The 14,309-nt window shown below is 23.8% G+C and overlaps 1 protein-coding gene across 2 annotated transcripts; it reads left to right on the top strand.

Moving 5' to 3' along the window:
- The first annotated feature begins 11,575 nt into the window (after window positions 1-11,575).
- Window positions 11,576-13,320, top strand: LOC115004851 (interferon-induced protein 44-like). Of its 2 annotated transcripts, XM_029426555.1 has the most exons (4): window positions 11,576-11,881; window positions 12,401-12,569; window positions 12,690-12,790; window positions 12,875-13,320. In XM_029426555.1, exons 2-4 carry the CDS (start codon window positions 12,536-12,538, stop codon window positions 13,040-13,042), a joined length of 303 nt encoding a protein of 100 aa, XP_029282415.1. In that variant the 5' UTR covers window positions 11,576-11,881; window positions 12,401-12,535; the 3' UTR covers window positions 13,043-13,320. The 2 variants fall into 2 exon arrangements, with proteins under 2 accessions (XP_029282415.1, XP_029282416.1); XM_029426556.1 differs by lacking the exon at window positions 11,576-11,881 and having other exon boundaries at window positions 12,088-12,569.
- Window positions 13,321-14,309: the final 989 nt, after the last annotated feature.

Here is a 14,309-nt window from a genome sequence, read left to right as displayed (position 1 = left end):
GTTTATCTTATCTTAGTTTATCTTATCTTAGTTTATTTTATCTTAGTTTATCTTATCTTAGTTTATTTTATCTTAGTTTATCTTATCTTAGTTTGTCTTATCTTAGTTTATCTTATCTTAGTTTGTATTAGTTTATCTTATCTTAGTTTATCTTATGTTAGTTTATCTTATCTTAGTTTAGTTTATCTTAGTTTATCTTATCTTAGTTTGTATTAGTTTATCTTATCTTAGTTTATCTTATCTTAGTTTATCTTATCTTAGTTTATCTTAGTTTATCTTATCTTAGTTTATCTTAGTTATCTTAGTTATCTTAGTTTATCTTATCTTAGTTTATCTTATCTTAGTTTATCTTAGTTTATCTTATCTTAGTTTAGTTTGTATTAGTTTATCTTATCTTAGTTTATCTTATCTTAGTTTATCTTATCTTAGTTTAGTTTGTATTAGTTTTATCTTATCTTAGTTTATCTTATCTTAGTTTATTTTATCTTAGTTTAGTTTGTATTAGTTTATCTTATCTTAGTTTATTTTATCTTAGTTTATCTTATCTTAGTTTGTCTTATCTTAGTTTATCTTATCTTAGTTTATCTTAGTTTATCTTATCTTAGTTTATCTTATCTTAGTTTATCTTATCTTAGTTTATCTTAGTTTATCTTATCTTAGTTTGTATTAGTTTATCTTATCTTAGTTTATCTTAGTTTATCTTAGTTTATCTTATCTTAGTTTGTCTTATCTTAGTTTATCTTAGTTTAGTTTATCTTATCTTATTTGTCTTATCTTAGTTTATCTTATCTTAGTTTATCTTAGTTTATCTTATCTTAGTTTATCTTATCTTAGTTTATCTTATCTTAGTTTATCTTATCTTAGTTTATCTTAGTTTATCTTATCTTAGTTTGTATTAGTTTATCTTATCTTAGTTTATCTTATCTTAGTTCATCTTATCTTAGTTTATCTTAGTTTATCTTATCTTAGTTTATCTTATCTTAGTTTATTTTATCTTAGTTTATCTTATCTTAGTTTATTTTATCTTAGTTTATCTTATCTTAGTTTGTCTTATCTTAGTTTATTTTATCTTAGTTTATTTTATCTTAGTTTATCTTATCTTAGTTTAGTTTGTATTAGTTTATCTTATCTTAGTTTATCTTATCTTAGTTTATTTTATCTTAGTTTAGTTTGTATTAGTTTATCTTATCTTAGTTTATTTTATCTTAGTTTATCTTATCTTAGTTTGTCTTATCTTAGTTTATCTTATCTTAGTTTATCTTAGTTTATCTTATCTTAGTTTATCTTATCTTAGTTTATCTTATCTTAGTTTATCTTAGTTTATCTTATCTTAGTTTGTATTAGTTTATCTTATCTTAGTTATCTTAGTTTATCTTATCTTAGTTTGTCTTATCTTAGTTTATCTTAGTTTAGTTTATCTTATCTTAGTTTGTCTTATCTTAGTTTATCTTATCTTAGTTTATCTTAGTTTATCTTATCTTAGTTTATCTTATCTTAGTTTATCTTATCTTAGTTTATCTTATCTTAGTTTATCTTAGTTTATCTTATCTTAGTTTGTATTAGTTTATCTTATCTTAGTTTATCTTATCTTAGTTCATCTTATCTTAGTTTATCTTAGTTTATCTTATCTTAGTTTATCTTATCTTAGTTTATTTTATCTTAGTTTATCTTATCTTAGTTTATTTTATCTTAGTTTATCTTATCTTAGTTTGTCTTATCTTAGTTTATTTTATCTTAGTTTATTTTATCTTAGTTTATCTTATCTTAGTTTAGTTTGTATTAGTTTATCTTATCTTAGTTTATCTTATCTTAGTTTATTTTATCTTAGTTTAGTTTGTATTAGTTTATCTTATCTTAGTTTATTTTATCTTAGTTTATCTTATCTTAGTTTGTCTTATCTTAGTTTATCTTATCTTAGTTTATCTTATCTTAGTTTATCTTATCTTAGTTTATCTTAGTTTATCTTAGTTTATCTTATCTTAGTTTATCTTATCTTAGTTTATCTTATCTTAGTTTATCTTAGTTTATCTTATCTTATCTTATCTTAGTTTATCTTATCTTAGTTTATCTTATCTTAGTTTATCTTATCTTAGTTTATCTTATCTTATCTTAGTTTATCTTATCTTAGTTTATCTTATCTTAGTTTATCTTATCTTAGTTTATCTTATCTTAGTTTATCTTAGTTTATCTTATCTTAGTTTATCTTAGTTTATCTTATCTTAGTTTATCTTATCTTAGTTTATCTTATCTTAGTTTATCTTATCTTAGTTTATCTTATCTTAGTTTATCTTAGTTTATCTTATCTTAGTTTATCTTATCTTAGTTTATCTTATCTTATCTTAGTTTATTTTATCTTAGTTTATCTTATCTTAGTTTATCTTATCTTAGTTTATTTTATCTTAGTTTATCTTATCTTAGTTTATCTTATCTTAGTTTATTTTATCTTAGTTTATCTTATCTTAGTTTATTTTATCTTAGTTTATCTTATCTTAGTTTGTCTTATCTTAGTTTATCTTATCTTAGTTTATCTTATCTTAGTTTGTATTAGTTTATCTTATCTTAGTTTATCTTATGTTAGTTATCTTATCTTAGTTTAGTTTATCTTAGTTTATCTTATCTTAGTTTGTATTAGTTTATCTTATCTTAGTTTATCTTATCTTAGTTTATCTTATCTTAGTTTATCTTAGTTTATCTTATCTTAGTTTATCTTAGTTTATCTTATCTTAGTTTATCTTATCTTAGTTTATCTTATCTTAGTTAATCTTATCTTAGTTTATTTTATCTTAGTTTATCTTATCTTAGTTTAGTTTGTATTAGTTTATCTTATCTTAGTTTATCTTATCTTAGTTTATCTTATCTTAGTTTGTCTTATCTTAGTTTATTTTATCTTAGTTTATTTTATCTTAGTTTATCTTATCTTAGTTTAGTTTATCTTATCTTAGTTTATCTTATCTTAGTTTAGTTTGTATTAGTTTATCTTATCTTAGTTTATCTTATCTTAGTTTATTTTATCTTAGTTTAGTTTGTATTAGTTTATCTTATCTTAGTTTATTTTATCTTAGTTTATCTTATCTTAGTTTGTCTTATCTTAGTTTATTTTATCTTAGTTTATTTTATCTTAGTTTATCTTATCTTAGTTTAGTTTATCTTATCTTAGTTTATCTTATCTTAGTTTAGTTTGTATTAGTTTATCTTATCTTAGTTTATCTTATCTTAGTTTATTTTATCTTAGTTTAGTTTGTATTAGTTTATCTTATCTTAGTTTATTTTATCTTAGTTTATCTTATCTTAGTTTGTCTTATCTTAGTTTATCTTATCTTAGTTTATCTTATCTTAGTTTATCTTATCTTAGTTTATCTTAGTTTATCTTATCTTAGTTTATCTTAGTTTATCTTATCTTAGTTTATCTTATCTTAGTTTATCTTATCTTAGTTTATCTTATCTTAGTTTATCTTATCTTAGTTTATCTTAGTTTATCTTATCTTAGTTTATCTTATCTTAGTTTATCTTATCTTATCTTAGTTTATTTTATCTTAGTTTATCTTATCTTAGTTTATCTTATCTTAGTTTATTTTATCTTAGTTTATCTTATCTTATCTTAGTTTATCTTATCTTAGTTTATCTTATCTTAGTTTATCTTATCTTATCTTAGTTTATTTTATCTTAGTTTATCTTATCTTAGTTTGTCTTATCTTAGTTTATCTTATCTTAGTTTATCTTATCTTAGTTTATCTTAGTTTATCTTATCTTAGTTTATCTTATCTTAGTTTATTTTATCTTAGTTTATCTTATCTTAGTTTATCTTATCTTAGTTTATTTTATCTTAGTTTATCTTATCTTAGTTTATTTTATCTTAGTTTATCTTATCTTAGTTTGTCTTATCTTAGTTTATCTTATCTTAGTTTGTATTAGTTTATCTTATCTTAGTTTATCTTATGTTAGTTTATCTTATCTTAGTTTAGTTTATCTTAGTTTATCTTATCTTAGTTTGTATTAGTTTATCTTATCTTAGTTTATCTTATCTTAGTTTATCTTATCTTAGTTTATCTTATCTTAGTTTATCTTAGTTTATCTTATCTTAGTTTATCTTAGTTTATCTTATCTTAGTTTATCTTATCTTAGTTTATCTTATCTTAGTTTATCTTATCTTAGTTTAGTTTGTATTAGTTTATCTTATCTTAGTTTATCTTATCTTAGTTTATCTTATCTTAGTTTAGTTTGTATTAGTTTATCTTATCTTAGTTTATCTTATCTTAGTTTATTTTATCTTAGTTTAGTTTGTATTAGTTTATCTTATCTTAGTTTATTTTATCTTAGTTTATCTTATCTTAGTTTGTCTTATCTTAGTTTATCTTATCTTAGTTTATCTTAGTTTATCTTATCTTAGTTTATCTTATCTTAGTTTATCTTATCTTAGTTTATCTTATCTTAGTTTATCTTAGTTTATCTTATCTTAGTTTGTATTAGTTTATCTTATCTTAGTTTATCTTAGTTTATCTTATCTTAGTTTGTCTTATCTTAGTTTATCTTAGTTTAGTTTATCTTATCTTAGTTTGTCTTATCTTAGTTTATCTTATCTTAGTTTATCTTAGTTTATCTTATCTTAGTTTATCTTATCTTAGTTTATCTTATCTTAGTTTATCTTATCTTAGTTTATCTTAGTTTATCTTATCTTAGTTTGTATTAGTTTATCTTATCTTAGTTTATCTTATCTTAGTTCATCTTATCTTAGTTTATCTTAGTTTATCTTATCTTAGTTTATCTTATCTTAGTTTATTTTATCTTAGTTTATCTTATCTTAGTTTATTTTATCTTAGTTTATCTTATCTTAGTTTGTCTTATCTTAGTTTATTTTATCTTAGTTTATTTTATCTTAGTTTATCTTATCTTAGTTTATCTTATCTTAGTTTAGTTTGTATTAGTTTATCTTATCTTAGTTTATCTTATCTTAGTTTATTTTATCTTAGTTTAGTTTGTATTAGTTTATCTTATCTTAGTTTATTTTATCTTAGTTTATCTTATCTGAGTTTGTCTTATCTTAGTTTATCTTATCTTAGTTTATCTTATCTTAGTTTATCTTATCTTAGTTTATCTTAGTTTATCTTATCTTAGTTTATCTTATCTTAGTTTATCTTATCTTAGTTATCTTAGTTTATCTTATCTTATCTTATCTTAGTTTATCTTATCTTAGTTTAATCTTAGTTATCTTATCTTATCTTATCTTAGTTTATCTTATCTTAGTTTATCTTATCTTAGTTTATCTTATCTTAGTTATCTTATCTTATCTTAGTTTATCTTATCTTAGTTATCTTATCTTAGTTTATCTTAGTTTATCTTAGTTTATCTTATCTTAGTTTATCTTATCTTAGTTTATCTTATCTTAGTTTATCTTATCTTAGTTTATCTTAGTTTATCTTATCTTATCTTATCTTAGTTTATCTTATCTTAGTTTATCTTATCTTAGTTTATCTTATCTTAGTTTATCTTATCTTATCTTAGTTTATCTTATCTTAGTTTATCTTATCTTAGTTTATCTTATCTTAGTTTATCTTATCTTATCTTAGTTTATCTTATCTTAGTTTATCTTATCTTAGTTTATCTTAGTTTAGTTTATCTTATCTTAGTTTATCTTATCTTATCTTAGTTTATCTTATCTTAGTTTATCTTATCTTAGTTTATCTTATCTTAGTTTATCTTATCTTAGTTTGTCTTATCTTAGTTTATTTTATCTTAGTTTATCTTATCTTAGTTTATCTTATCTTAGTTTGTCTTATCTTAGTTTATCTTATCTTAGTTTATCTTATCTTAGTTTGTCTTATCTTAGTTTATCTTATCTTAGTTTATCTTAGTTTATCTTATCTTAGTTATCTTAGTTTATCTTATCTTAGTTTATCTTAGTTTGTCTTATCTTAGTTTATCTTATCTTAGTTTATCTTAGTTTGTCTTATCTTAGTTTATCTTATCTTAGTTTATCTTATCTTAGTTTATCTTATCTTAGTTTATCTTATCTTAGTTTATCTTAGTTTATCTTATCTTATCTTATCTTAGTTTATCTTATCTTAGTTTATCTTATCTTAGTTTATCTTATCTTAGTTTATCTTATCTTATCTTAGTTTATCTTATCTTAGTTTATCTTATCTTAGTTTATCTTATCTTAGTTTATCTTATCTTATCTTAGTTTATCTTATCTTAGTTTATCTTATCTTAGTTTATCTTAGTTTAGTTTATCTTATCTTAGTTTATCTTATCTTATCTTAGTTTATCTTAGTTTAGTTTATCTTATCTTAGTTTATCTTATCTTAGTTTATCTTATCTTAGTTTATTTTATCTTAGTTTATCTTATCTTAGTTTATCTTATCTTAGTTTATTTTATCTTAGTTTATCTTATCTTAGTTTATCTTATCTTAGTTTATCTTATCTTAGTTTGTCTTATCTTAGTTTAGTTTGTATTAGTTTATCTTATCTTAGTTTATCTTATCTTAGTTTATCTTATCTTAGTTTGTCTTATCTTAGTTTATCTTATCTTAGTTTGTCTTATCTTAGTTTATCTTATCTTAGTTTGTCTTATCTTAGTTTATCTTATCTTAGTTTATCTTAGTTTATCTTATCTTAGTTTATTTTATCTTAGTTTATCTTATCTTAGTTTATCTTATCTTAGTTTAGTTTGTATTAGTTTATCTTATCTTAGTTTATCTTATCTTAGTTTATCTTATCTTAGTTTGTCTTATCTTAGTTTATTTTATCTTAGTTTATCTTATCTTAGTTTGTCTTATCTTAGTTTATCTTATCTTAGTTTGTCTTATCTTAGTATTATCTTATCTTATCTTAGTTTATCTTAGTTTATCTTATCTTAGTTTATCTTATCTTAGTTTATCTTATCTTAGTTTGTCTTATCTTAGTTTATCTTATCTTAGTTTATCTTAGTTTATCTTATCTTAGTTTATCTTATCTTAGTTTGTCTTATCTTAGTTTATCTTATCTTAGTTTATCTTAGTTTGTCTTATCTTAGTTTATTTTATCTTAGTTTATCTTATCTTAGTTTATCTTATCTTAGTTTAGTTTGTATTAGTTTATCTTATCTTAGTTTATCTTATCTTAGTTTATATTATCTTAGTTTGTCTTATCTTAGTTTATCTTATCTTAGTTTATCTTAGTTTGTCTTATCTTAGTTTATTTTATCTTAGTTTATCTTATCTTAGTTTATCTTAGTTTATCTTATCTTAGTTTATCTTATCTTAGTTTGTCTTATCTTAGTTTATCTTATCTTAGTTTATCTTAGTTTGTCTTATCTTAGTTTGTCTTATCTTAGTTTATCTTATCTTAGTTTATCTTAGTTTGTCTTATCTTAGTTTATTTTATCTTAGTTTATCTTATCTTAGTTTATCTTAGTTTATCTTATCTTAGTTTATCTTATCTTAGTTTGTCTTATCTTAGTTTATCTTATCTTAGTTTATCTTAGTTTGTCTTATCTTAGTTTATTTTATCTTAGTTTATCTTATCTTAGTTTATCTTATCTTAGTTTATCTTATCTTAGTTTATCTTATATTAGTTTGTCTTATCTTAGTTTATTTTATCTTAGTTTATCTTATCTTAGTTTATCTTATCTTAGTTTGTCTTATCTTAGTTTATTTTATCTTAGTTTATCTTATCTTAGTTTATCTTATCTTAGTTTGTCTTATCTTAGTTTATTTTATCTTAGTTTATCTTATCTTAGTTTATCTTATCTTAGTTTGTCTTATCTTAGTTTATCTTATCTTAGTTTATCTTATCTTAGTTTGTCTTATCTTAGTTTATCTTATCTTAGTTTATCTTAGTTTATCTTATCTTAGTTTGTCTTATCTTAGTTTATCTTATCTTAGTTTATCTTATCTTAGTTTGTCTTATCTTAGTTTATCTTATCTTAGTTTATCTTATCTTAGTTTGTCTTATCTTAGTTTATCTTATCTTAGTTTATCTTATCTTAGTTTGTCTTATCTTAGTTTATCTTATCTTAGTTTATCTTATCTTAGTTTATCTTATCTTAGTTTGTCTTATCTTAGTTTATCTTATCTTAGTTTATCTTATCTTAGTTTATCTTATCTTAGTTTATCTTATCTTAGTTTGTCTTATCTTAGTTTATCTTATCTTAGTTTATCTTAGTTTATCTTATCTTAGTTTATCTTATCTTATCTTAGTTTATCTTATCTTAGTTTATTTTATCTTAGTTTATCTTATCTTAGTTTATCTTATCTTAGTTTAGTTTGTATTAGTTTATCTTATCTTAGTTTATCTTATCTTAGTTTATTTTATCTTAGTTTATCTTATCTTAGTTTGTCTTATCTTAGTTTATCTTATCTTAGTTTAGTTTGTATTAGTTTATCTTATCTTAGTTTATCTTATCTTAGTTTATATTATCTTAGTTTGTCTTATCTTAGTTTGTCTTATCTTAGTTTATCTTATCTTAGTTTGTCTTATCTTAGTTTGTCTTATCTTAGTTTATTTTATCTTAGTTTATATTATCTTAGTTTGTCTTATCTTAGTTTGTCTTATCTTAGTTTATCTTATCTTAGTTTGTCTTATCTTAGTTTATCTTATCTTAGTTTATCTTATCTTAGTTTATCTTATCTTAGTTTAGTTTGTATTAGTTTATCTTATCTTAGTTTATCTTATCTTAGTTTATCTTATCTTAGTTTATCTTATCTTAGTTTAGTTTGTATTAGTTTATCTTATCTTAGTTTATCTTATCTTAGTTTATCTTATCTTAGTTTGTCTTATCTTAGTTTATCTTATCTTAGTTTATCTTATCTTAGTTTGTCTTATCTTAGTTTATCTTATCTTAGTTTATCTTATCTTAGTTTATCTTATCTTAGTTTGTCTTATCTTAGTTTATCTTATCTTAGTTTATCTTATCTTAGTTTATCTTATCTTAGTTTATCTTATCTTAGTTTGTCTTATCTTAGTTTATTTTATCTTAGTTTATCTTATCTTAGTTTATCTTATCTTAGTTTATCTTATCTTAGTTATCTTAGTTTGTCTTATCTTAGTTTGTCTTATCTTAGTTTATCTTATCTTAGTTTATCTTAGTTTGTCTTATCTTAGTTTATTTTATCTTAGTTTATCTTATCTTAGTTTATCTTAGTTTATCTTATCTTAGTTTATCTTATCTTAGTTTGTCTTATCTTAGTTTATCTTATCTTAGTTTATCTTAGTTTGTCTTATCTTAGTTTATTTTATCTTAGTTTATCTTATCTTAGTTTATCTTATCTTAGTTTATCTTATCTTAGTTTATCTTATATTAGTTTGTCTTATCTTAGTTTATTTTATCTTAGTTTATCTTATCTTAGTTTATCTTATCTTAGTTTGTCTTATCTTAGTTATTTTATCTTAGTTTATCTTATCTTAGTTTATCTTAGTTTATCTTATCTTAGTTTATCTTATCTTAGTTTGTCTTATCTTAGTTTATCTTATCTTAGTTTATCTTAGTTTGTCTTATCTTAGTTTATTTTATCTTAGTTTATCTTATCTTAGTTTATCTTAGTTTATCTTATCTTAGTTTATCTTATCTTAGTTTGTCTTATCTTAGTTTATCTTATCTTAGTTTATCTTAGTTTGTCTTATCTTAGTTTATTTTATCTTAGTTTATCTTATCTTAGTTTATCTTATCTTAGTTTATCTTATCTTAGTTTATCTTATATTAGTTTGTCTTATCTTAGTTTATTTTATCTTAGTTTATCTTATCTTAGTTTATCTTATCTTAGTTTGTCTTATCTTAGTTTATTTTATCTTAGTTTATCTTATCTTAGTTTATCTTATCTTAGTTTGTCTTATCTTAGTTTATTTTATCTTAGTTTATCTTATCTTAGTTTATCTTATCTTAGTTTGTCTTATCTTAGTTTATCTTATCTTAGTTTATCTTATCTTAGTTTATCTTATCTTAGTTTATCTTATCTTAGTTTGTCTTATCTTAGTTTATTTTATCTTAGTTTATCTTATCTTAGTTTATCTTATCTTAGTTTATCTTATCTTAGTTTATCTTAGTTTGTCTTATCTTAGTTTGTCTTATCTTAGTTTATCTTATCTTAGTTTATCTTAGTTTGTCTTATCTTAGTTTATTTTATCTTAGTTTATCTTATCTTAGTTTATCTTAGTTTATCTTATCTTAGTTTATCTTATCTTAGTTTGTCTTATCTTAGTTTATTTTATCTTAGTTTATCTTATCTTAGTTTATCTTATCTTAGTTTATCTTATCTTAGTTTATCTTATATTAGTTTGTCTTATCTTAGTTTATTTATCTTAGTTTATCTTATCTTAGTTTATCTTATCTTAGTTTGTCTTATCTTAGTTTATTTTATCTTAGTTTATCTTATCTTAGTTTATCTTATCTTAGTTTGTCTTATCTTAGTTTATCTTATCTTAGTTTATCTTATCTTAGTTTATCTTATCTTAGTTTGTCTTATCTTAGTTTATCTTATCTTAGTTTATCTTATCTTAGTTTATCTTATCTTAGTTTATCTTATCTTAGTTTGTCTTATCTTAGTTTATTTTATCTTAGTTTATCTTATCTTAGTTTATCTTATCTTAGTTTGTCTTATCTTAGTTTGTCTTATCTTAGTTTGTCTTATCTTAGTTTGTCTTATCTTAGTTTATCTTATCTTAGTTTATCTTAGTTTATCTTATCTTAGTTTATCTTATCTTAGTTTGTCTTATCTTAGTTTATCTTATCTTAGTTTATTTTATCTTAGTTTATCTTATCTTAGTTTATCTTATCTTAGTTTAGTTTGTATTAGTTTATCTTATCTTAGTTTATCTTATCTTAGTTTATTTTATCTTAGTTTATCTTATCTTAGTTTGTCTTATCTTAGTTTATCTTATCTTAGTTTAGTTTGTATTAGTTTATCTTATCTTAGTTTATCTTATCTTAGTTTATATTATCTTAGTTTGTCTTATCTTAGTTTGTCTTATCTTAGTTTATCTTATCTTAGTTTGTCTTATCTTAGTTTGTCTTATCTTAGTTTATTTTATCTTAGTTTATATTATCTTAGTTTGTCTTATCTTAGTTTGTCTTATCTTAGTTTATCTTATCTTAGTTTGTCTTATCTTAGTTTATCTTATCTTAGTTTATCTTATCTTAGTTTATCTTATCTTAGTTTAGTTTGTATTAGTTTATCTTATCTTAGTTTATCTTATCTTAGTTTATCTTATCTTAGTTTAGTTTGTATTAGTTTATCTTATCTTAGTTTATCTTATCTTAGTTTATCTTAGTTTATCTTATCTTAGTTTATCTTATCTTAGTTTGTCTTATCTTAGTTTATCTTATCTTAGTTTATCTTATCTTAGTTTATCTTATCTTAGTTTATCTTATCTTAGTTTAGTTTGTATTAGTTTATCTTATCTTAGTTTATCTTATCTTAGTTTGTCTTATCTTAGTTTATCTTAGTTTATCTTATCTTAGTTTATTTTATTTTATCTTATCTTAGTTTATCTTATCTTAGTTTATCTTATCTTATCTTATCTTATCTTAGTTTGTATTAGTTTATTTTATTTTATCCTATCTTTTAGAATGCATCTGTCACCAGGGACTGATATTTTGGTGGAAAGTTGTCAGTAAACGTTTTACTGTCAAATTCGTTCGTTAATAAGATTTCATCATTATGTTTCCTTCAAAGCAAGTTAACTTCTGCAGATTAATTGATATATAACTAAATAATAAATAGTATAATAAATTCAATATAATAAATAGACAGATTTTCAGTATTACGGTGGTGATGTTAACTAACCTGCGGGTTTGTTTCAGCACCGACTACATCCGGATTGTCCACAGAGTGAGCTGCTGAGAGAGAGAACCACAGTGAAATCTGATAGATCTGTCAAATCTGTCCACCTTAAACGTGCAACGACCACGGTGAGGAAGATTTAGGTTGCTAAACCACAGCTTACGGCGTTCGGTAGAAAGCAATTCATCCCTCTTTTGTGGATCGTTTTTGATGATTTTAGGAAATCTAAAGAACCGTTTCTCTGGGTCACGAGTAGCGTTATTACCACAATTATACACTGCGCACATGATTGGCATTTTCTTTCAATCTTAGACGTTTAAATACAAAGAAAATTACGAAGCGTTGCAGCAACTCACACGCGAATAGCCGCACTCTTGGTTGTGTATATACAATGTAGGACGAGGGGACGGACAAAGTGATGTAGTTCTGAGATCGTAGCCCAGAGCTGTGTGTGTGTGATGTGTAAGTGGAGATGTAGATGAGCAGCAGTCCAAGCAAAGATGTGATGATGAAGTTGTACCAGTGCAGAGATCTGTGCATTGATAGTGATGTCCAGTTGACGAGAGAGTACAGCGTGCGATGCTGTGTGAGGGGTTTGTGTTTATATTCACCTGTTTAGCTTCCTTGTGTTTTACATTGTTTTTTAGTTCAACCCTGTGTCTTCACTGTCCAGTGAGGATTCAAAATACAACCCAAACCCGTCTCCAGAGGACAAAGTTCACGTTCTGGTTTGTGTACTTAATGCTAACGTATCAGAACTTGAAGACTCAATTCTGCAGAAGATGAAGGAAATCAGAGAGAGAGCCAATGACCTGGGTGAGAGTATAATATATCATATATTTATATATATATATCAGTGATTTTGTCAATTAGTGTTTAGTTGTTTGTGTTTGTTGGGAAGATTATCTCAAACACTGAGTGTAATTCTGTCTGCAGGGATTCCCCAAATGGCAATAGTCACTAAAATTGACGAGGTCTGTAAGGAAATTAAAAAGGATGTGAAAAACGTATACAGGAGCAAACACCTGCAGAAAAAGGTGAGTTTCTGTGATTAAACTTTATAGTCCAAATGTTTTGTGTATATGAGCAGAAAACACTCACCTACATTGTTTCACACTCAGATGAAGGACTTCAGTGCGTCAGTGGGAATCCCATTGAACTGCATCTTCCCTGTGAAGAACTACAGCGAGGAGATCAGCCCCAATGATGACGTGGACACCTTGATCCTGAGCGCCCTGAGACAGGTGATCGACTCCGGAGACGACTTCATTGACAAATTTAAAAAGTAATAATCTGCTGTGGTTTCACTTTGTGACTGATAGCTCTCATGCTAATGTGTTGTTGAAGATTTTTCTATTGAATCTAACATGCAATGTTTTTGAATTGATTATAAACAAAATGTAAAAAGTAAAAAAACAGACATTACCCCACATGTACTCCAACATTCACTTACTTCATACTGGTTTCTGTCAGGAACAACTCATAATTCATCGGATATCGATACCGTCATGGTTTTATAATGTTGGCATAAAATTGGTCAAGTATCCAAGTATTATCTAGTGCATATATTTCTTCAGCTGTGATTAATAAATATTTGATTACAATAAGTTTTCTCTTCCCTTTTTCAGTAAAATGTTTATGATCTTTACATCCCTGCACTGCTTGTGCCTTAACAAGCTTTTTATTTTAATGGGTTTTCATACAAAAGGAGCTTTACACACAACCTCATGGCTGTAGTGTTATACATTTGATTTATTCTTGATTTGGCTGTTAACATGTCATTTACAGTTAAAAGTTAAGTTATAAATCTATTTCTTCAAGTACACTGAAGCACACCATAATCCACTTTAATTAAATCAAACGTAATTACCCAAAATACAAATGTGTGTCTGGTAACTTTGGAGAACGACAAGCCACAGTAGCAGTTAATGTACTGACACAGACAGACAGAGAGCCTTTATAGTGAGATGCATAAGTAATAATAATCTAATAATATACTTTATAATACATTATACAGTCACAGGGGACATTTACTGTATATACTTTTCATGCAGTAGAGGATAATAATAATAATAAATTGTATTTATAAAGCGCCTTTCAAAGCTAAAAGCAATCTCAAGGCGCTAAAATGCAGGACAACAACAACAACAGACATGAGATTTTACGGAAAGGCTTTTTTGAAAAGAAAGGTTTTTAGTTCCTTCTTGAAGGAGTCGGTGGCCCGTGGAGCCCTCAGGTGTTCTGGGAGGGAATTCCACAGGTGAGGAGCGGCTGAGCAGAAGGCCCGATCGCCCATGGTGCGGAGCTTGGTCCTGGGGGGGTGGAGCAAAGTTCTTTTAGAGGAGCGGAGCTTGCGTGTGGAGGTTTGTTGGGGGAGGAGTTCCTTGAGGTACGGAGGAGCATTTCCATGTATGCACTGATGAGTGAGTAGGGAGATCTTACAGTAGAGAATCATGCAGTAGATAATATTATAGTCAAGGATCTTACAGTAGATTATCCTGCAGTATAGGATCCTGTTGTAGAGGATTTTAAAATTGATGATGCCGTAGTAGAGGA

The sequence above is a fragment of the Cottoperca gobio genome, unplaced genomic scaffold, assembly GCF_900634415.1.
Source record: "Cottoperca gobio unplaced genomic scaffold, fCotGob3.1 fCotGob3_200arrow_ctg1, whole genome shotgun sequence".
Lineage (NCBI taxonomy): Eukaryota > Metazoa > Chordata > Actinopteri > Perciformes > Bovichtidae > Cottoperca > Cottoperca gobio.
Note: the sequence above shows the minus strand (reverse complement) of the source record. Positions and strands in the feature narration are given on the sequence as shown.

Coding starts and splice junctions, on each gene's coding strand:
- LOC115004851 (XM_029426555.1), top strand. CDS start 12,536: ATGAAGGAAATCAGAGAGAGAGCCAATGACCTGG. Junction 12,570..12,689: donor AGAGAGAGCCAATGACCTGG/GTGAGAGTATAA, acceptor TTCTGTCTGCAG/GGATTCCCCAAATGGCAATA. Junction 12,791..12,874: donor GCAAACACCTGCAGAAAAAG/GTGAGTTTCTGT, acceptor TTTCACACTCAG/ATGAAGGACTTCAGTGCGTC.